Source organism: Diabrotica undecimpunctata, chromosome 4, assembly GCF_040954645.1.
Source record: "Diabrotica undecimpunctata isolate CICGRU chromosome 4, icDiaUnde3, whole genome shotgun sequence".
NCBI lineage: Eukaryota > Metazoa > Arthropoda > Insecta > Coleoptera > Chrysomelidae > Diabrotica > Diabrotica undecimpunctata.
Genome location: NC_092806.1, coordinates 11,052,922 through 11,075,217, shown reverse-complemented (window position 1 = coordinate 11,075,217; position 22,296 = coordinate 11,052,922). Strand labels below are relative to the sequence as shown.

Here is a 22,296-nt window from a genome sequence, read left to right as displayed (position 1 = left end):
CCATATCACAGTCGTAAGAAGAAAAGGAGCCAGTAGAGAATTCTTGGAAATGAAAGGTTAGTTTGCCATATAATCAACAAAGACTTTCAACCACGATTGTAACAATATTTTAATTAAGATATTAAAAAATTAAAAGAAGTAATATTTCTTGAAAGAAAATTCTTTGTTTTAATTTAATTTAAAAAAGGAAACACAGGGAATAGATCTTTTATTTAAATGTAAGTCCAAAAGTTAAGTATGATTAAGACTCATTCTCAAATTTCTGCTAATGAATTCGATAGTTAATGTTAAAGTAAATGTTGAATGTCTGTACTATTATACAACGATAATACGAAATTCTTCATAAGCATTCCATTGACCAAATTGCGTTTTTGTCTTTCTGGATAATATAGAGAAAGTAAATTATAACAATCAACATATATAATTAATTTATTTCTTACTAAATGTTTTATTCAATTAACTTATTATTATTTAAATTAAAAATTAAATTAATAAATATGATAATATCAATCCAATAATTAAACCATTCGAACCTATCGCAACGCCTTCTCCCGAAATTGGTGAGGGATTTGGTTGGTCTGGTTGTGGGTAGTAGTGATCCATTAGATCCTTTTCGTACTTTTCCAACCAGTTTATGTTTTTCTGTGCAATTTCCAGTGCTCTTTCACCATCGTTAACATAGTCTTTGGGCAATTGATCACCATTGATGAAAGATCGGAACTAAAAGAAAAATTTAAATAGATTGTTACGTAAACAACAGATAGCGCTTCGCTAACGGGAAAATTAGGTACATACTTTTAAGCATAAACTATTGGGAAACACTAGCCCTTTACCATAATTCAAGGTATAGTGCATGGGAAAAGAGGTCCAGGACGAAGAAGAATATCCTGGCTGCATAACCTGCGAAAATGGTTTAACTTAACCACTACCGGACTTTTCAGGGCAGCAGTCAACAAAGTCAGAATAGTCATGTTAGTGTCCAACATCCGTAATGGATAGGCACGATAAGAAGAAAGCCCTTTACCAAATTTTGTTCAGTCTTGCTCTTGCGTAAGAAAGAATTTGAACAGAATCTCTTTTGGCAAAAATCGGCGAAAAATGGCGAATCGCAAAATGGCAACACTGCTCGCTGTCAACTTTAGGGCATAAAGAATTATTTCTTATTATATTAAGAATTATTTTTTATTTTCAATAATGTATATTTTTTGTTTGATCTTATCAAAGAAATGCGCTTTTATTTTTAATTCACAAAATTGTTCACATTATTAAAAACCGATACAAATGCACCGCCTTATAATGGTCAGTGTATTTTTATCGAGTTTATGTTATAAGAAATGAACCGGGTATACATAAGCAAAACAAAAATCGACGGACGGAGATGCATATCTCTTGCGTTATTATGTGTTACTAAATGGTCTTTGTTTTCTCGTTTTGTGTCTAGGAGTCTACGCCTAAGGTGTCGGAGGGAATCGGAGAATTACAATTACCTCGTACGAGGCAATGTTGCCGATTTTAGCGCTTTATGTAGTTTGCAATATCTAATCTAAACAAAAAAACAAAAAAAAAACAAAAAAATTGGAATATCTCGGACATATTACACGTGGAGAGAAATACACCTTGCTCCAACTGATCATGCAGGGAAAGATCCAAGGAAAGAGAAGCATAGGGAGGCGTAGAATGTCATGGCTGCGCAACCTGAGAGAGTGGTACGGATGTACATCAAATGAACTTTTCAGAGCAGCCGTCTCAAAAGTTCGAATAGCTATGATGATTGCCGACCTCCGCCGCGGAGATGACACTTGAAGAAGAAGAAGAATATCTAATCCAAAACTTAACGTACACTTTAATACACAATACGTACACAATAATAAGCATACACTTAGCAGAAATAACAGCATTATACATATTACAAAGGGCTTTTGGATATAGGTGAGCAAATAAAATTAATGTTGCTAATTTAAGAACCTTGTTGAAGAAGCAGGATAGTAGAACGCTTAAACTGAGTGAACAATAAAGATGCATAAACCATATTCCGAAGGAAGAAAAATACACATGTGCATGGCAGGCTGAGACATCCATTTTACATCGCTTAATTTGCACAGTAGGCAAAACAACTCTAGTTAAACTGAGGAAAATGTGCATAAGCTATATTTTTAATGAGAAAAAAATGCACACAGGCATCGGTTAATAACTTCAAATATAGTCAACCAAGGCTTTATCACCAATTTAGCGTCAAACTATTCTTGATGTCGGGAAAAATGTTTCCCGACATGACGAAAGAATTTCCAACTTGCCATTTATGATCATATTATTTCAACCAAAAACTGCCTATGACCTGTACTATATCGACAAAGATTCTAAAGTGTTACGACAAATCCCGAAATGCATTTAGGTATGTATGTGACTAATACGCGGTTATACAAAAACACTAAAAATGCCACCAATTTGTAGATGTGGCAACTTCGGTCATAGAATTTGCTATGCTGAGTCAAAAAAATATATACGAGGAAGTCAAACTTACAAGCAACGCTAAGCGTGAAATGAGTGAGACAATATACAAATGAGCGTCGTGTGTCTACATGGGAAGGCATGTAAGTTTAAAGGTGAAGCTGGGTTGGCTTAAGCCATTAGCCAAGTCAAATTGACGACATATATTAGTTTTCGAAAACGGGCCAGATTATATTCATTTTTTGACTCATATAGCTAAGACAGATTCTGTCTAAATAAGTCTAAATTAAGTATTAAGATAGAAAGCGTTTATTTAATTACCTTATCCAGTTGTTCTTTAGTTGTAATAGCGCCACTGATTATTTCTAAGATTTGCGCAATAGTATTCGTAGCTTGGTACCTGAGAAAGAAAAAGAATAATTACTAAGGACTAGTAATACTTGTAATGTAGTGTTATCGTGCCAATTTGAGACTGTGAGTCGATGAGTACTAATACGAAACGTCTTATGGATTTGGAGAACAGTAGGATAGGTGGGAATAAGACGCATCCAAATAAACACTAGCTGGAAAATTCTGGGGAGCTATAACCCATAACTTCCTTTTTTATTGTATCTCCTGGTGACACTTTTTAATTTTTCAGTTACCACATTTCGTTTTCAACTTGATTTTCTGTTGAAGGCACACGAGTCAGGCGACGAGTCAGGCGACTCGTGTGCCTGTTTTTTCTTGTGTGGTGTTTACGTTTTTGTTGGTACTAATTTTAAAGTATTGTTTACATTATTTTATATATACAACTTCTAGCCAACATCTCTAGTCTTATCTAACCTGCCATTCTTTATCGCTAAGGTCCCCTCCTTCCAAGGCCTTGTCCAGTCTTCTGATCCCCCAGATTCTACAATATTTACTACTCACTGCACTGCTAGAAGTAGTACTACTTAAAGAAGACATCAGAGAGGATGTCGAAAGCTCGGTACAGTGAAAATCGACGCGGTTCAAACAGGAAGCTTGGTAAGCTCCATCAGGAGCTTGGTTCTAAAAGAGACAATGTCAGTTTTAGACTGTTTGGGCATATGTACATTTTTATCTTAGATTTTAAACAAACAATACTGTGAAATAGGGACCGATGTCTATATGGAGTATCAACAGACTTACTGCATTACTTTTGGCCAATGTCTTATTCTAATGAACAATAAGTTACAGCAAAAAGGTTCAATGTAGACTTTGGTCTCTATGCTTTTAACAATTTTATTTCTATACAGGCAAATGTTGGCATTGATGTCTACTTCGTTTTAAAGTCACTAGTCTCGAGGGAAAACTGTAAAAAAATATTTGTCTCCCGATCTTTCTATTTCAAAAATATATAGGATATATTGTAAGTATTGCCAAGAAAACAACATAACACCTAGAAACAAATTACTACTATTATAATCCCTTCAAATTATTGCAATGTTATTATTCGTTAATTAGAACAAAGTCACATTTTGGTGTATTTTTTTATATTCCAAAACGGCCAATATCATATTTGCAATAAAAAAACAAATGCGGGTCAGTTTTACTGATTCCAAATATTCCATAATTTATGTAAGGACAAAAAATAGTGTTTCAAAAATATTAGTAATAACTATAGATTTTTTTGTATAAAAATCTTCCAAAACACTTTCCCAAAAACAGCATTTTATGACTTTGGCGTTTTGAGAACCAAGCTCCAGCATTTTCAATCGAAGAATCTATGGATCGTTTTCCATGTATCTCCAAATAGCTTGGTTTTTCACTTTACCAACCCTAGCAACATTGTCTCCATGCTATTGGTTATGAACTGATTAATAATTTAATTACTATTTAAATGGGAATAAGCCACAATTAAAGGTTAAAATACGTTTATTGAAGTTTCAATTTCCACTTCGGAAATCGTTCTCAAAATACAAACATTAGTAAATTAAACAAATTTTGTTTTTGTTACTTAGTGAAAAATTCTTCTAATAATTTAATTTTATCTGACTCATCTATAGTGACAATTCAGACATACATTATACATTTTAAAGTAGACGACTTTAAAATGATATTGCCAATATTGTTGAGTTGCGTTCCTGGGACGACTTTACTTATAAGATAGTTCATTCGATTACATGAAATCAACTTTAACTTGAGAATATCCGTCAGAAAAGATCATAACATGTAATTCGTCTTTAAAAAGACAAATACATGCCATGATGACAGTAAAATTCTCCTGTTAGTGATTCCACAGTAAATTATGAGGGAAAAACCAGGAAAAAACCTCATAATACTATCGCGACATGGTAAGTATTTGATCGTGCATTTAGTTTACCTTCAATAAACACCAAATTCCGATTTTATACGTTTGTTATTTAAAAAACATAAATGATGTATTCTTTATATGTTACTGACTTACCAATACTGGTATTTTCCTTTTAATAACTTTCTCTTTCAATATGGGTAACCAGATCCTACTACATTCTGCCGAGGAATTCGCGACATAATTGGTCTCATTTAGCATAATTAGAGCCGCTTCTTTGATTTTTCTCTTTTTACCATCCGTTTCTTTTAGGACTATATTTGAATCATTCCATTGAACCCTATGTTCATTATCCCATGCGTGTTTACATATTTGAGATCTATCAAATTCTCTATTTTTAATATAGGATTGATGTTCACTTATTCTAACATTTAATGGTCTTGATGTTTCACCTAAATAAAACTGATCGCATTCACAAGGTATTTTATAAATGCGATTCTTTGTCCTTTCTTGTTCATTGTTAGGTTTGGTTTTGGACAAAATAGATCTCAACGTGTTTGTTGTTTTGAATGTTGTTGAAATGTTGAATTTATTTCCTATCCTTTTAAGCTTTTCCGATAATCCTTTTATGTATGGTATTGTTATTTTCCTCGTATTATTCCTTGTATATGCTGTAGGATCTAGTTCTAAGTTGTTTTGTTCTATTCGATCGATTGTTGAAAATTCCTTATTTATAAACGATAAAGGATAATCATTTTTTAATAAAACAGATGTTAACAAATGTTTTTCATCCAAGAACGAATTTTCGTTAGAACAAGTAATTTTGGCTCTATCGTATAAGGATTTAATAATTCCCTTTTTAATATTAATATTGTGATTTGATTTGAAATTTAAATATCTGTTGGTGTGTTAATAAACGTATTTTAACCTTTAATTGTGGCTTATTCCCATTTAAATAGTAATTAATTTAAAATGCCACAAGAAAATAGCTTCAGCACAATGATTAATAATTGTTGTTGCGTTGCATGTTTTTTACTAACAATCATAAATTTAGTTTTTTTATTCCTAAGGTTAAGGCAGTATTTTAATATTTTCTTCTTTTATTTTTGTTATTATATTCATACAGACTAGTGTCTATAGACCTTGGATACTGTTTGTGAAGATTATTGAGTCGCCTCTGTATTTAAAATTATTCAGATGTTCTTCATTTATCAGCAAGCCCTGATTGATGTCTTCCAAGGCTGCTTGAAATGTCTCTTTTGAATAGTTATTAAAAATTAGGGGCGATAAGTGGCAACCCTGTCTGGCACCTCTCTTTGTTACATCAAAGAATATCGACACCTCCTACGTAGAGTATCGTAAGTGTATTTGGTCAACTTTACAGAATAGCTGTTTAAAGGTTCGCTAATTGTTTATTGATGATTTTTCAGTGAGGAGACAATCAATATATTTGAAAATTCGCATATTAATTACGAAATAGGTGGGTAATAATCCTATGTAGTATTTTTATTACCATTATTTCTTGTTTTCGAGAAAAGTCACTAACGATATTTTACGTTGACCAACATAAAAAGTAAATTATAGTATGTCACACTTACTATGAATTACGTTGGGCACTACATGAAACTATTTATCGTATGTTATAGATACTACATTCTTCTTTGTAAAAAATGGTAAATAATTGTTGTAAGTAGTAGATGATATATTCTGCTTCGTTAAAATTTTAAATAATCATGTCGTAAGTTTATTAACCTCATTTTAATAAAAATCTTCTGGGGTATTTTTAGGAAAGTAGGCAATAAAAAAGCATGAAATTATTATTGATAGAATCACACTACCATATTTTATTGATAGAATAACCGTTATTTGCCATACATCAACATAACTTAAATTTTAATAAAACACACAAACTTCTAGTAACACAAAAATAAAAATACAATATAAACTATAATAACTTTCTAATAACTTTAAACATTTAAGAGAAATTGTGCAGTCAGTAACTATTCATAATTTTTGAAAGTTATTAGTAACAAATTATCAACACTTATTAATATTTATGGATAACATAAAATTAACAGACTTACTTTGAATGGCACAAAAAATAATACTTATTAAGTAATAGCCCTTTAAAATTAAAATAGTTAAAAATAAATTTAATAAAATCATTCATCAAATTCAGAATTGTGATCATTATCGCTTACATTCACGGATGGGAGATCTGCAAAAAATCCGCGATAGCTGCTAGGGATAATTTGAGAATTACACATATTCATCAAATCATCTTTTTTGGCCTTAGCAATAGGAAGGGTACTTTGGTACAAGGGTTCAACTGATGTAGAAGAATTTGTTGAACATTGTCGCCTCGTACTTTTTGTTACCGAAAGAAAAAAGTAATCATTGCTAGCCATATCATACTTATAATATAATTTATTGGGATCTTCAGGTTTCACAAAAACTTCTTTTATGTTGTTCCATTGTACTTTATCTCCACTGTTGCTTTTCATCCAATTTCCATTCAACAACAATTTGAAATTGGAGAAATCAGTGTGTTGCATTTCTTCCACTAAATAAGGTTTACCATCTTGTTTGGCCCAACGTACCAAACAGTACCACTCATGTGGAGTGTAAATCAGTTTGTTTTTGGCGGATCTTTCTATCAAAGCGTGGACACTATCGCCCTCATTCTGAGTGTGTCCAACTTCTAAAAAGCAGTGACGAATAGTAACTTTTAAAGTCGATGCGGCATACAAATACATGGCATAAACTATGCGATTGCGGTTTTGGCCCACACAATTATCCGACCAAAATCTAAATTCATTTGTGCCTAAGTCCTTATGTTTTGAAATAAACTTCATTAAACAGCTAGAAACTTCATTAGCGCCCCTTTTGCCCTGCCCTTCATGCCACATGAAGCAAGTACCTTCTTTATCCCCGACATTGAAAACAGTGAAGTTAAATATTGATAGTTTACGTTTATAATAAAGAATACTCAAATTACCGTGTGGAGCATTAAGTATTTTCTGAAAATCGAATGTAGCTGTTAATATTGTCCCCTTAGAGGTTTTAGCGTCGTTTTTATCACAGCACTTTCTTTCACGTGCGAGATTTTTACTAAGCACATGTGATTCATAAATTTGTGTTTCAAGCAATGTTGGTTTAGATTTATTTTTATAAATGTGACATTTATCACATTGGTCCTTTTTGGGAATGTAAAAACTCAATTTAAAATGTTCGTTAACAATATCACGATATTGCCTTTCAGTATTAGCTATAGAAGAGTATACTTGTTCGTCAAACCATTCCTTGTATAAATCAAATAAGCGATGAAAATTCAAATCGCTATCCAAATAAAGATTATCACTTCTACTTCGTGTGTAATGAGATTCTACGGGTTGAATGGTCTTAATGTGATCACAAACACTTTTGACAACGTCTTCGGTTATCACCTTACGATGATTATGATGGCGTCCTCGCTGGTCTATTTGTATCAAACCGCTAGTAACGTCTACTTTTTCCAAAGCAGTGTAGACAAACTGTTCTCTTATAGAGAAAGTATTTAAAAACGTCTTTTTACAAACAGATATAAATTCGTTCTTATTATCTCTCTTCACTTTTAGTTTATAAATGAGAGTAAAATTGCGCCTTGAGACTGTATCAGTAAAAACCCTTCGTTTTTTTTTATTTTACCACTAAATAAGCTACAAAACCCCATTGCTTTTCCCTGTTACCTAAATCCCAAAATTTATTGAAAATTGAAATCCTTTCATCGGTACTAATTTTTGAAGTACATTTTTGTCTACAATTTTCTGGACACATGGGTTTTAATGATTTCGCTAATCTGGTTGTACCATCTAGACTTCGAAAAAGCATTTGATAGAGTAAGACACGACCTACTATTAGAACGTTTGCAAGAAGTCGGTTTAGATGGAAAAGACATCAAATTCTTAAAAAACTTGTACTGGAACCAAAACGCCAGAGTGAGGATCGAAGGTTCCACATCCGCAGAAGTAGAAATTAGGAGGGGAGTTAGACAAGGATGTGTTCTGTCGCCTCTGCTGTTTAATCTTTACTCCGAGTTTCTATTTAAAGAAGCATTGGAGGATTCCAAGGATGGAGTCAAGGTGAATGGCGTAAATATCAACAGTATCAGATACGCCGATGATACAGTGTTAATTGCGGATTCCGACGTAGGTCTACAACGACTCATCGACAAGACCAACTCGAACTGTGAGCAATTTGGTATGAAAATAAACATTAAAAAAACCAAAGTGATGTCAATCCGAAAAAACCAAAACGTACCTCAACCTTGCACAATAAATGGGCACATTTTAGAACAGGTCAATAGATTTAAGTACCTGGGATGTTGGATCGATAGCAGCCTAAATCCTGATCTAGAAATAAGATCGAGAATAGAACAGGCCAGAAAATCTTTCGAAAAAATAAACAAACTGCTTTGTGATTCTCGAATAAAACTCGAAATTCGACTACGTTTATCAAAATGCTACGTTTGGTCGACTCTTCTATATGCAGTTGAAACGTGGACCCTAAAAACATCAACCGTAAATAAATTGGAGGCCTTTGAAATGTGGATCTACCGGAGAATGCTCAAAATTTCATGGACATCGCATACCTCAAACGAAGAAGTGCTGCATAGAATAGGCAAGGAAAGAGAACTTTTTAACACAGTAAAAGTTAGAAAAACATCATACCTAGGCCACATACTGAGAAATAATAAGTACCAATATGCCCAACTTATAGTGAAAGGAAAAATCGAGGGAAAGAGAGGCCTAGGAAGGAAAAGACTATCGTGGCTCAGAAACATCCGACAATGGACAGGGCTAAATTTTGAACAGCTAATAAGAACAGCTGAAGATAGAGAAGATTTTAAAATTGTAGTAGCCAACCTCCATTGAGGAGAGGGCACTTTAAGAAGAAGGTTGTACCATCACGACTTTTATATGATTTACCTGTATTTTTTAGTCTTTTTCTTGTATTATCAATCCAAGATGCAACATGTCGATGTCTAATGTTACCTACATCCTTTCGAGAAACCTTTTTGCGTTTCCTAGAGCATTTCGGAGTTGACTCGGACAATGAAGACATCGGGGTGTTAGCTTGGGGTGTTGATAGTAGGTCGGTATTTTCATACCAAGGACAAAAGTTGTTATCACAATTGTAGTCTAAATGGCTTTCAGCGCACTCTGGGGATGGAATGGGTGTGTTCTCTTCCTCTGACCGGTTCTCAGTTGATTCTAAAAATAATTCATTGTTAAAAAACTATTGTGTACCTATAAATAATATGTTTATTAATTTTTATTTATAAATATTTACCAGAAAACGGGGAAGGAGGAACTTTATTGTAATCTTCATCATCTCTATCTGACAAAAAATCCATAATTTGTTCTATTGCACTCATGTCTACATCCGATGGCAGAGGCGATTCTGGAAAAAGAAAATGAAATAAGTTAAATTTAAAGATTTTTTGGCACGTATAATATTGTAACTTAAATAACCAAACGAAGTAATCTATGGTAAGTAGTAGATACGATAAAAAAACAATATGAGACGCCAACGTAAAATATCGTATCATATACATACGACATAATTTTTAATTATTTTCCGGTGTAAAATATCTTACTTAACACTTACGATATTTTTTTTATAGTGCAAACAACGTAAAGTATAGTAAATATAACTTAAGATATTTTGTTTTATAGTGCAAACAACGTAAAGTATAGTAAATATAACTTACGATATTTTTCGTCGGTAAATATAAAAATTATTACGTTTATATTAAAATAATAATTTTACTACAAAATATCAATACACAATAATACATACCTTCATTTTTTTTAGTTTCTTCAATCAAAGGAGTTGTTTTAACTAAAATATTGCCTCCATAATTTGAATTTTCAACGGTCTCTTTTTTGCGTATTGTATCACTTTGGTTTTCTTTTGTTACGAGATTAATAATTCTATGTCCTCGAGACGACATGTCTTGTATTAAATTCTATTACTATTATTTAACTTACGAAGTAATGTAGAAATAACAAGAATTAATTTGCCACGCGAGGAGCTTGTCTCTTCACCAACTACTCTGTCGACCGTTACTGATAGTATTGTTATTCAAGAACACTGGTGTCTGCAATGACCGAGTGCCCCTCCCACACCACCACCGTATAATATCGGTAGTAGAACATACGATTGTATACTTGGACGAAAGTAAACATACGACATTTTACATTCTAATTCTGGAGGCATTCTAATAGAAATATTGAAATTTTAATTATCGCAGGCGTTAGTTTACATGTATAGAAGTATGAAAATGAAAAAAAGTGAAAAACTGAAATTTGTTGGTTACGATACTTTACGTAGGAGGTGTCGATATAGTAAACGTCTATATTCTTTGGTTACATGTTCGCTCAGCTGTCTGCTGTTCCTGACTTGTGCCGTTCTTGTGACCGTCTTAAAATCATCTCTGACATCAATGAAAATGCTGCTTAATATACGTATTAGATATCGTAATCTACTCTATCTAATCCTTTTTGATAATCAACAAAATATTCTTCGAATTTTCTATAATTCTTTTGTGCATTATTTTTAGCAAAATTTTTAGTAAATGACTAGTTAATCTAATAATTATATATTTCTTACACCTTTTTGCAGTAACTTTCAAATTACAAACTTCGTATTGGATGATTAACGTCGCGACGTTGAACAAAACCAAACCATCTTAACCTTTTTTTGCAATAATTGAATCTAAATAATCTAAAGAAATATAATATTTTTTAGTCTTCTCTACACATTTAAGGAGTAGAAAATGGTGACGAATCATTTGATAAAATATTTAGACACTTACCTTTGAATAATATTATCGTAATTATTAATTACAAAATTAAACGCTAGGTCTGCTCCATTTGAATTATCAGCAACACTTTCCAAAACTGTTATACAATCTTCTCGAGCAATCGGAGAATCGTTAGCAATAGTCAGCAACAACAATCTACAAAATACGTAATTAAGAAAACCAAAACCAAATTATTAATATAAAATAACTACTTACTCTTCTAGAAGCTCTTTATTTTGTGTACAAGCTAAAGATTTGAGCAAAAGAGGGCGCTCCGAATCAAGGTCGGCCTCGTTATGAACCCTAAGCAAAAAGTCCCAATCTTCTCTTTCTGAACTCGTCTGCAGAGCTGTACAGTATACAGTACTACGCAAGTTCTTTTCTGGTCTACAAAAATATTAATTTATTAATACGTCTATCTACGTATTATTTGTGTCAATAAGTAAAAGATTGTATATATATTTTAAAAACTCTGAGCACGTATTTAGCTCCCTAGGTAGCCTCAGTGATCCTTTGCTTTAAAAAAACTAAAAAAATCATTAACATACATTTTAATTCCCAAAAATACTTTTTTTCAATTCTACTAATTTGTCAAATTTGTCTGTTCAAAATTCAGCTCAGAAAAAATGTTTGAATTTTTCAAAAAAATTTTAGGTTATGTAAGTAGTTTTTGGCAATCTTAATTTATCTTAATTTCTTTTTCGTGTATTATTTTTCCCCTTCTATTGAATGGCGGGGTTAGATTTGCAATTTTTTCTCTGGAACATAGTCAAAATTTGAAAACAACCCATTTTTTGAGTGTTTTCCCATGTTTTAGCACATAACCTTAACTGCATATAAATTAAGAACGATTTTTCATCTATTTTTTCCGTTTTTTTTTCAATAGTGGGGTCATGTTGGCCATTTTCAGACTGAAATATGCTCTAAATTCAAAAAACCTGCAATTTTCGGTAATTTTTTTTATATTTTAAGCACATAACCTCATTTAAATTGTAGCAGTCACAACTGCTAACATATAATTAATTAATATAATTTATTATTAAAATCCTAAAACCCCTCAGAATCCCGTTTATGAAACGTTTATGGGCAATAGACGAGACGATGCGCAAGTGTAACAACTACAGGTCAAGAGGCGTTCGGCTAAGGTCAGTTTTGGCCAACAACTCACACAGAGAGGTGTATTTCTCCAAGCCTTAACCGGCATTTTTTTTGTCTTAAAATCGGGTAGAAAATCTGGGATTGGATTTAATGTTTTCCCCGAACATCAAGGAAGAAATTGGAACAAATGATAAAAAATCTTAATTGAAAAACCGGCTTCCAAATCTGCAGAAATGAATATCTAAAACCCGGCTTCCAAATCTACTGAAATAATTATTTAAAACCCAGGTGAGCAATTAAATCATTTAGTTTTATAGGCCCATCATTTTATTGATATTTTCATTGTCTTTTGAAATATTAAAAGTGTAAAATCCGAGTTTTCTCATATGTATCATGTGGCCTTGAGCCTAGATCGTAAATTTATCGGACACCTAATCAGTTTTTTTCTGTTTTTTTTTGTATACCTACTCGGTATAAAAACTTTCATGCCTAATTTACTAGATATTCTTTAAATGCGCAGACGCAATAAATAGACAGGATGACAGTCAGCTGATGAAATAAAATGTTTGTTTATTGTGGTAATTCGATGTAAGAGTATGTGTTGACAGTCATCTTTGGGTGCCTTGATGTTTCTCTAAATGTTATTTTTTGTAGATTTCACCCGATTAGGATAACGTTTAATATTAGAAGTAGTTTAACCAAACACCTACTTCAACCCATTGGTAACCAGGAACCGATTGTCTCCAGAACCACAGCGTTCTTCTTCATTCGTTTTTTCCGGAGCCCCAAGGACCGTCAGAGTCTTAAGGGGACTTAACCAGGATAGCTGTAGTGTTGTCACAGACATTAACAACAAGTTTCTCAGGGTTAAGGTTTTTCTTGTAATTTGCAACTTTGTATATGCATATACCAAGGTTAGTACTTATTACAGTTTTTGTATCAGCTATAAAAAGTTAGGTAAATAGTTATTAATTAATTAAATTAGATTCATTGATAGGGAAGGGGTTCATGATTTTTGTATAGCGGGTTTTAAAAGGGAAGGGAAGAAATTTATGTATCAGGGTTTTTAAAAATTATATATATATATATATATCTTTCCGAGTCTGTTGGCCATACTCATCACACTTGATCACTTTAGATATCTCCCAGCATCTATGTGTAAGCATAACACTTACACATAGATCTGGTGTTTAGCTGCTTCGACACATATTAGTCGTATATTTGTTAGGTAAGGTAGTTTCTTTTGTATAACCGTCACGGTTTTTTTTTTTAGTATTTATATTCCCTACCTTACCTATCTAGGATTTAACTTTCGTAACTAACCTTAGTGTTAAGATTTCGCTTCTCCCATGGACTTAGATTATATATTTACTAATACACCTTTTTGTTTGGCCCAGTAGTGGGGATCTTTCATTTTGTCGTGGCTTTTTGGTCCTCGCATACCGTAGCCCCACTACTGTAATTATATTTTCTATATATATATATATATATATATATATATATATATATATATATATATATATATATATATATATATATATATATATAGGTGAGTTTTGTTAGTTGTTAATATTATAAATATATTTGTTACAAGTAGTTTTGCTTTTATTTCAGTTCCTACTTACAGTTATAATATAGCAGAACAAGGTCAATAGTGTCTTTTCGGTTTTTTAAACATTATTACAGGGTATTAAATCAATAGTACTTTATTCCTTGTTGTTCATAACTTCATTTATTTTTTTCGTTAATTTCCTTCAGAAATTAGCTGGCGCCCATTTCAGTATTTTCCTAGGCATCTCCGTATATTCTCTTATCTTACCCCTTTTTATAGTTCCAGATTTTCCGGTGCATTATTATATTGTATTCTTTTGGTTAAAAGATCTCTTTTCCCCTTATCTCAAAGCCAAATTCTAGTGTAGTGAGGCTATCCCGAATTCGTGCTTGAGGTTTTGTGTCTCTGTGTTCTTTTGAGCTAAGCCATTCTTTTTATTATAACTTCTTTGATAGTTCTTCTCTAATTTATCATCTCCTTCTCCATATACCACACCCTAAATTTTATTTAGGTTTCAAAATGTGACAAATACCGATTTTTGTTCCCCTCCCCTTTATTCGATGGGTGATTATAATTTAAATATTAATATTTTTAATTTTTAATTAAGTACTCAAATTTAAATTCAATTGCCTTAACTTAACGTAATGGCCATATACTCCTGGGAGTGCACACTCCACTCATTGCTACTTTCTTTCTATTATTATTTCATCTTAACCTTTACTAACAATGCTCTGTTACAGCAGCCATGCCAAGGATGCAATTACATCGAGTAAATTCTGAGGCACAAATATAAAGACGCCTTTTAGGTTATCGTCCCTCAGGCAAAACAGCCCCTCAGGCAGGTCAAAGGACGTTCAGACGCGAAACCTGAACGTCAAGGTCACGTGTGACAAGCGTGAACTCGGTGGCCAGACCTTTCGGGCACTCAGCCGGCGAGGAGAACAAAATTTATTTTTCCGATTCGGCGCCTGAGTGGCCGAGCACACAAATATCCGCACATCTGTCCGGAACACACTTTTGGGAGACAAGTCCAAAGTCAAGTCAAATAAAAAGAGAAATCAAACGATTTCTACCTGGCGAAACCGAATTCAAATTTTTACCACTGTGCCTTCTAAAACTTGCAAAACAAACAGCTTGATAAATTACTCGGCAAGGGAATCTAAAAATTGCATTCCACATGCCGTTCATCATGGTCAAAATTCGTAGTGAATTCAGTTTCTGGTACTCCAAACGGAGTAAAGTTATAAAACATAACGACGGTATTAGATTTTTGTTTCGATACACGGCAGCGACAAGCCGCTTATACGTATTTCGATCTCTTAAGGTCTCCTCAGAGCGGTATAGCCACTGCTCTGAATCAAAACAAAAAGCTTTCCTGTCCTAAACCAATAGTTATCAAAAGAACTATTTACGGACGTAACTACGCCATCTAAAAACAAAAAGTGAAATCAAACGATTTCTACCTGGCAAAACCGAACTCAATTTTTTTTTTAATGATTTGATTTGATATGGCAGTAAAGCTAGGTTTTTGTCAGTCAAATACTGAGATGATAAAAGGATGTCTGACTGCTATCGCAGAAATAGCATTTCCTGATAAAATAAATTTTATTTCAATTATTAGTTTATCAAGATTCACCATTGCAAGGAGAATTAAAGACTTATCTGAGAACACAGTAATACCGCTTTGTGAACGCATTACAAAATTCGAATACTGTTCTTTGGTACTTGATGATCGTTGCGATATTAGCGATACAGTATGTTCAGTCTGTACAGCGTTACAGTATGCTTCCCCATTCAGTCTGTTTTGCATGGAGTACTAGCAGCAAATAGAGAGAGTGACAAAATATAAATATCTGGGAGCTTATGTCAACACAGAATTAGATATAGACCAAGAGATCAGGGTACGAATAGAAATGGCAAGGGCAGCGTTCTTAAAATTCAAGCGACAAAATTGTTCTGCGACAAAAATCTGAATACTGCACTGAGACTGAGGTTTGTTGAACGTCTGGTCCCAACTATTGTACGGGGTAGGAACATGGACGTTAAAAGCGCAAATAGTTAAGAAGCTTGAAGCCTTTGAACTTTGGATATACCGAAAAATTCCATGGACTGCCAGGGTCACCAACGAGGAAGTGCTGAGAAGGATGGGTCGAGACAAAAAATTGTTGAGAACAATAAAAGTACGCAAGACTGCATACCTTGAACACATACTGAGGAATGATAAATATAGTCTTCTGCAGGTCATCATGCAGTGTAGAGTCTATGTCAAAAAGAGAATAGGTAGAAAGAGGAAGTCATGGCTGCGAAATATTCGAGACTGGACAAACATAACTGTAGACGAATTATTCCACGTTGCAAAAGACAGAGAAACTTTTAGAAATTTGGTCGCCAACCTCCGTTAATGGGGACGGCATAGGAAGCAGAAGAACTAGCAAAATGAGACGCAGACTTTAGATATACACTGCCATTTCCATGGTAATTTGATCTATTATTACCATTGTTTTGTACAGTACCTACCATCTTCAAACCAAATTTCTACTGTTTTCTATTCTTTATTAAATTGTCTATACTTCTCATCATGAGATATTGCTCTTGATTCCACGTTATTATGGATTTAAACTCTTGAATCTAATCCGCAATATTACAGTTTTCTAGAGATCTCTTGTGTCATCTTGTTATGACTACCAAGAAGTAATTACTAATATAATAACCTATTTATTAGATGAATTTTTAGTATAATGATAATTAAAAAATACTTGTACTCTCTAATAAATACTAATACTTACTTTACTCCACTCAATTTATAGGACGAGAACAAAGCACGTGCCATTACGAGACACTCAGGATGGCGCAATTGGCAAGCCCAGCTAAGTGTCAGCATTTTTTTAAGAGTAAACACTTGATTATCGTCATCTACAACATCAAATGGTGTAGATTGGTACAATTTATCCATGAGAGACAAAACATTAGTCTAAAAATAAAAATATAGAGTATATATTTTGTATTTACGTATTTCTTTCCACGCGGTGTTTGTCCGTACTGTTTTTTTTAAGTAGTCGTTCACGAAGAGCTAAAACACATGGACGTCTTTTGAGCTATAACTTGTTTTAGCTAATATGGGCGGCTAGTGGTCGCTGAATAACACGACTAAGAGTCGTAATATCCGACGACGCGGCGACTTTATTGTCGTCATAAACGACTGCGAAAATTATTTAGTATCTTTAAAAAATAAACATTGCTCTGGGTGCTAATGAGAAGGAAAAAGCGACGGCGCAATAATGGAACCTATTGGGTTCATCTATTCATAGAAAATTGAATTCGTTCTGTTGTATCGAGATTAGAGAATAAAGGTCAATTCGTTCTGTTGTATCGAGATTAGAGAAACCACGATGATAACTTTTTTAACTATTTTCGAATGTCTTAGAGCATATTTTTTATTAGCGGCGGTACTGGCCGCTGCGAAAGGCGGCATGTAGAGAGATGGGTAGGAAAGTACGATCGCCCGACCCAACGACCACATGTCGCCTGTATGAGATGACTCGGACGGCTTGCTACGTTATCGTGTCGACGAAACCGTCGTCAAAATTTTACACGTCGCTGGAATGAACGACAAAGAGACGCTCGTCTATGTTTAACCATACCAATATAAATGTACAGCCGTCGACAATCTGTCGCCGAAAAGTCGCTCAAAAAACGTCTATGTGCTCTAAGAGAGGAGAAGGGCGTCTTCTACCTGAACCAAATTAAGAGAGAGCGATTTTGTTTTTTATTATCCAAAAAGGGTTGACCTAAGTCAGGGCTGTATGGCTATCTAGTAATTCTTACCGTAATAGTTTCAGTTAAATTGGACTGATTTTGAAGTCTGTCAAAGAGAAATTGAAAGCCGTTAAAAGCTGACGTCCATGTAAAATACGACGTTTCTTCAGATAAGAACTCCAAAAACTGTAAAACTCTCGAATAGCTTATTTCTCCTATGTTAGCAAGACTAAACAAGTCATCTACTATCTGTGCTCTAGTAATTTCATTGATGCTGCCGAAATTATCGCTTTTGAATGCTTCTTCAATCTTATTCCAGGTAGCGGTGTCGTAGTTAACCCTATAGTACCCTGAAAAAGAGAAATATTTAGGACTATCATGGTAATGAGAAAGTGGAAAAAGCACATGGAAAGAAGGTAAATTTAGATAATTAGAAGATTTAGCACATTAGATAAACTTTGTATTATATAAAATGGTTTATCCGTTGCTTTAATCTGATGGCGCTCATATTAACGAATCTGGTAAAGTATTTTTACCTGTTTGAAGATTGTTAATGATAATCCATTCGGCACCTTGCGGCAACTGAAAGTCTAGGTTTTCTTCGGGAGTTAACCAATAACTTGGGCGAGTCGCTGGTACTCCAGATGTGCCAGAAGTGGTGAAGGTAATAGGAACATACCATTTAGTATTATCGTCACTTCCTGTATCGCCAAATCTTCTCTTAAATACATAATTGTATATAATAACACAACAAAATATTTTAAATCGTTTTTTCATCTTTTTTGACTGAACATTATCATATAGTATTAGATTAGATATTATATTTATATATATATATATATATATATATATAAAGATTTTGTATTTTGTGTACTTACTTGTTGAATCTGTACATTTCCTCCGGTTATTGTAACCGTTAGTAACGGAAATCCTGGTTGTACGACCCAATTGTTCATCACGTCTCCCAAATTTAGATAGTTTGGTAAAATGGAATAAGAATTGTCTAAATACGCTTGGAAACCTCTCCACAAATCGCTTGACGCAGTATTTTTAAATTTGCTAGAAGAATAAAATAAAGTAAGAGGCTATTTTGCATCTAAAATGGAATTGAACCGGACATGCTGGTAGAATGATGGATGAGCGATGGACAAAAATGATGGTGGAACGTTGTCCGAGACACGAAGCGTACATAAATAGAGTCAGACCACCCAGCAAATGGACCGATGGCATAAAGAGAATTGCTGAGAGCTGATTAAAAAGGGCACTTGACGAAAAGAACTGGAAAAACTTAGGGAGGCCTACGTTCAGCAGTAAACAATTTAAATTTATTAGATGGAAAGATATATATATATATATATATATATATATATATATATATATATATATATATATATATATATATATATATATCTATAATATCTATATAGATCATAAACAAGAAAAACAGCAGTAAGATAATAGCAACAGAGATGGAATGCCTGCGAAGATGCTGCAGAGTAACAAGAATGGATAGGAGAAGTAATGACGAAATAAAGCAAAGAAAATCAATAGAAACAGACATACTAACATATATAGAACAAAAAAGACTGAAGTGGTATGGACATGTAAGAAGAGCTAGCGACAGCAGATGGATAAAGAGAATAACCGAATGGAGCCCCATAGGAAGGAGGAAAAGAGGACGACCCCGAAAATCCTGGAGGAACGAAGTAGACGACGCCATGAGTAAGAGAGGACTAAACGATGGAGAATGGAACAACAGAGAGAGATGGAAACGGTTGAGCGAGGGAAGGCAGTGAATACTGTAGAATCCCTAAATATATATATATATATATATATATATATATATATATATATATATATATATATATATATATATATATATATGGCTGAGATAGATACCGATGCTGAAGTTGATGTACTTGCAGTAACAGAACCATTACACTATATATGATAATTATTGTTAACACATTCGTCCAAAAGACAAAAGGTTTCTTAGGTTTCTATTTCTGCGCTACAGCGCTCTATTATGTGCTTGAATTTTTTTGTTGGGATGACCATATTCGGTCTGAATCTTTTTTTGTCCAGTTAGCTCATTCCCATTAATTGTACGGATATGACTCTTTTTATCGCGCGGGATTCTTTGGCACAGGCTACATACCTTGGCCACTTAATAGATTAATAATCTCATAGAAAATAAAGAGAAAAGGAAAAGTTGGATGAATGACAATATACTCAACTCCGGCAACTAGCGGCAAATTTGGTTTTTTTGATGTTAAGAGAGAGTCTGTATTCTCTCTCTTCCAATTTTCACATTTGATCATTGGCTACTTCTATAAGTCTTTGTTGTAGTCTATAAAGCATACATAAAGATCTCGATTAACATCCAAACATCTTTGGGTCAGCACGTTAAAAGAAAATAGTGCCTCTCTTGTATCCATTCCATACCGAAATCCAAACTGGGAATCACTAATATCCATCTCCAGCTTAGCGTGTATTCTATTATGGATGATTTTTAGCAAGATTTTTAAGATATGTGACTGATCGTTCGATAATCACTACATTCTTTGGCATTTACTTTCTTTGGTAGACAAATAAATGTTGATGTCATTTTACGTGGAATGATTCCTGTGGAATAGATTGTGTTCAGTAGTTGGACGAAAAGATCTATGTTTTTTTCATCGACCAGTTTTAGCAATTCACTTGGTATTTCATCTGGATCAGCAGCTTTATTATTTTTCATGGACTTTACTGCATGCATAACTTCTGACTTTGTTATTTCGGGTCCCTTGTCTTTACTCTGATTATCTTCATATATATTTTCCAGTCTCTGGTCATGGAATAATTCCTCTATATATTCTTTTCATCTTCCTAATTTTTGTTCTGTCTCCACTAAAATGTTTCCTTGTTTGTCCATTAGTATGCTTGAGGTTTTTTGTTTTGCTACCCCAGCTAATTCTTTAACTTTCTTATGGAGATTGAAGTTATCATATTAGTTTTATTTCTTAGCATTTTCCAGTGAAATAAGTATCTTTAACTTCTCTTATTTTTCTTCTTATTTAATTATGCAGCTATTGACACTGAGTTATGTCGATATTCTTTTGCCTTCTTCTGTCCTCCACCATTTCCAAGATTTCTTCTGTCATCCAATCTCCTTTCTTGCATCTGGTTGTTGTGAGTTCTCTGCGACTTGGTTCGATAATTGCATTTTTAAAGAATTGCCACTGTTCTACATCACCATCAATTGATTTCGGTGTGGATTCTAGATTTGCATTAATTTCTTGTTTCAGTTTTTCTTTGACATCTTCTGATTTTAATTTTTGTATGTTTAGATTATCACTTTTGTAGTTTTTTTGTATCTTTTTTAAGTGAAGTTTGAATTTTGCTATAAGAGGATTGTGGTCCGATGCCACGTCTGCATCTGAGTACGCTTTCACCGATTGTATTGCGTTTTGGTATCCGTGGTTTATTAAAATATAGTCAATTTGGTTTCTAAAGATTTTATCGACCTTGTCAGCTGGCGATTTCCAAGGCGTCGTTTAAGCAGTTTGAAGAAAGGATACGTTACCGCAAGATTATGTTCTAGGCAAAATTCTATAAGGCGTTCTCCTCTCTCATTTCGAACACCGAGTCCATAGGGTCCTACAATAGACTCACAACTTCCGTCTCCAACTTTGGCGTTAAAATCACCCGTGACTACTGTTATATCTCTAGATGTTGTATTTTGTAGAGTTTTTTGAAGGTCATCGTGAAATTTTTCAATTTTTTCTCCTGTTTTATCGGCGGTTGGCGCATAAATCTGAATAAGGTTTAATTTCCCATGTGTTGTCATCATTTGTATTAGCATAATTCTTTTCGATATTGGTATAAAGCCTACAACTGATTTTGCAACTTTTTTAAATAGACAATTGCAATATAGACTATGCGAAGAAAATATTTTAACTATGTAGAGATGTAAATTGCAATATTTATGCATGCTTCATTGATTACCATAAAGCATTTAATACAGTAAAACACGACAAGCTGAAGGCTTTCGAAATGTGGCTTTATCGTCGAATGCTGAGGATATCCTATACCAACCACGTTGCTAACCAGTACGTTTTATTAAGAATGTAAAAAGGAGAAGAGTTGTTAACCACAATGAAAAGAACCAAAATCGAATACCTTGCTCACATCATGAGGAATAGCGAAAGATATGGGTTGCTGCAATTAATTCTTCAAGGAAAAGTAGAAGAAAAACGAGGACCAGGAGAGAAATCTATGTACGTGGTTCAACAAAACAACCACAAATCTTTTCAGAGCCGCAGTTTGCAAAATACAGATTGCAATGATGGTCGCCACGAT

General features: G+C 33.6%; 1 protein-coding gene across 1 annotated transcript in view; it reads right to left on the bottom strand.

The window, feature by feature from the left end:
* Positions 1 to 411: 411 nt before the first annotated feature.
* The window catches only part of LOC140439163 (membrane alanyl aminopeptidase-like), a 29,119-nt gene continuing 7,234 nt past the window's right edge, over positions 412 to 22,296 (bottom strand). The window contains exons 8-15 of the mRNA XM_072528892.1: positions 18,834 to 19,014; positions 18,492 to 18,675; positions 18,025 to 18,305; positions 16,986 to 17,170; positions 11,766 to 11,936; positions 11,562 to 11,705; positions 2,770 to 2,848; positions 412 to 720 (exon numbers count right to left, since the gene is read on the bottom strand). Coding sequence (XP_072384993.1) covers positions 484 to 720; positions 2,770 to 2,848; positions 11,562 to 11,705; positions 11,766 to 11,936; positions 16,986 to 17,170; positions 18,025 to 18,305; positions 18,492 to 18,675; positions 18,834 to 19,014 — 1,462 coding nt within the window. The 3' untranslated portion in view covers positions 412 to 483. The remainder of the gene's footprint in view (positions 721 to 2,769; positions 2,849 to 11,561; positions 11,706 to 11,765; positions 11,937 to 16,985; positions 17,171 to 18,024; positions 18,306 to 18,491; positions 18,676 to 18,833; positions 19,015 to 22,296) is intronic.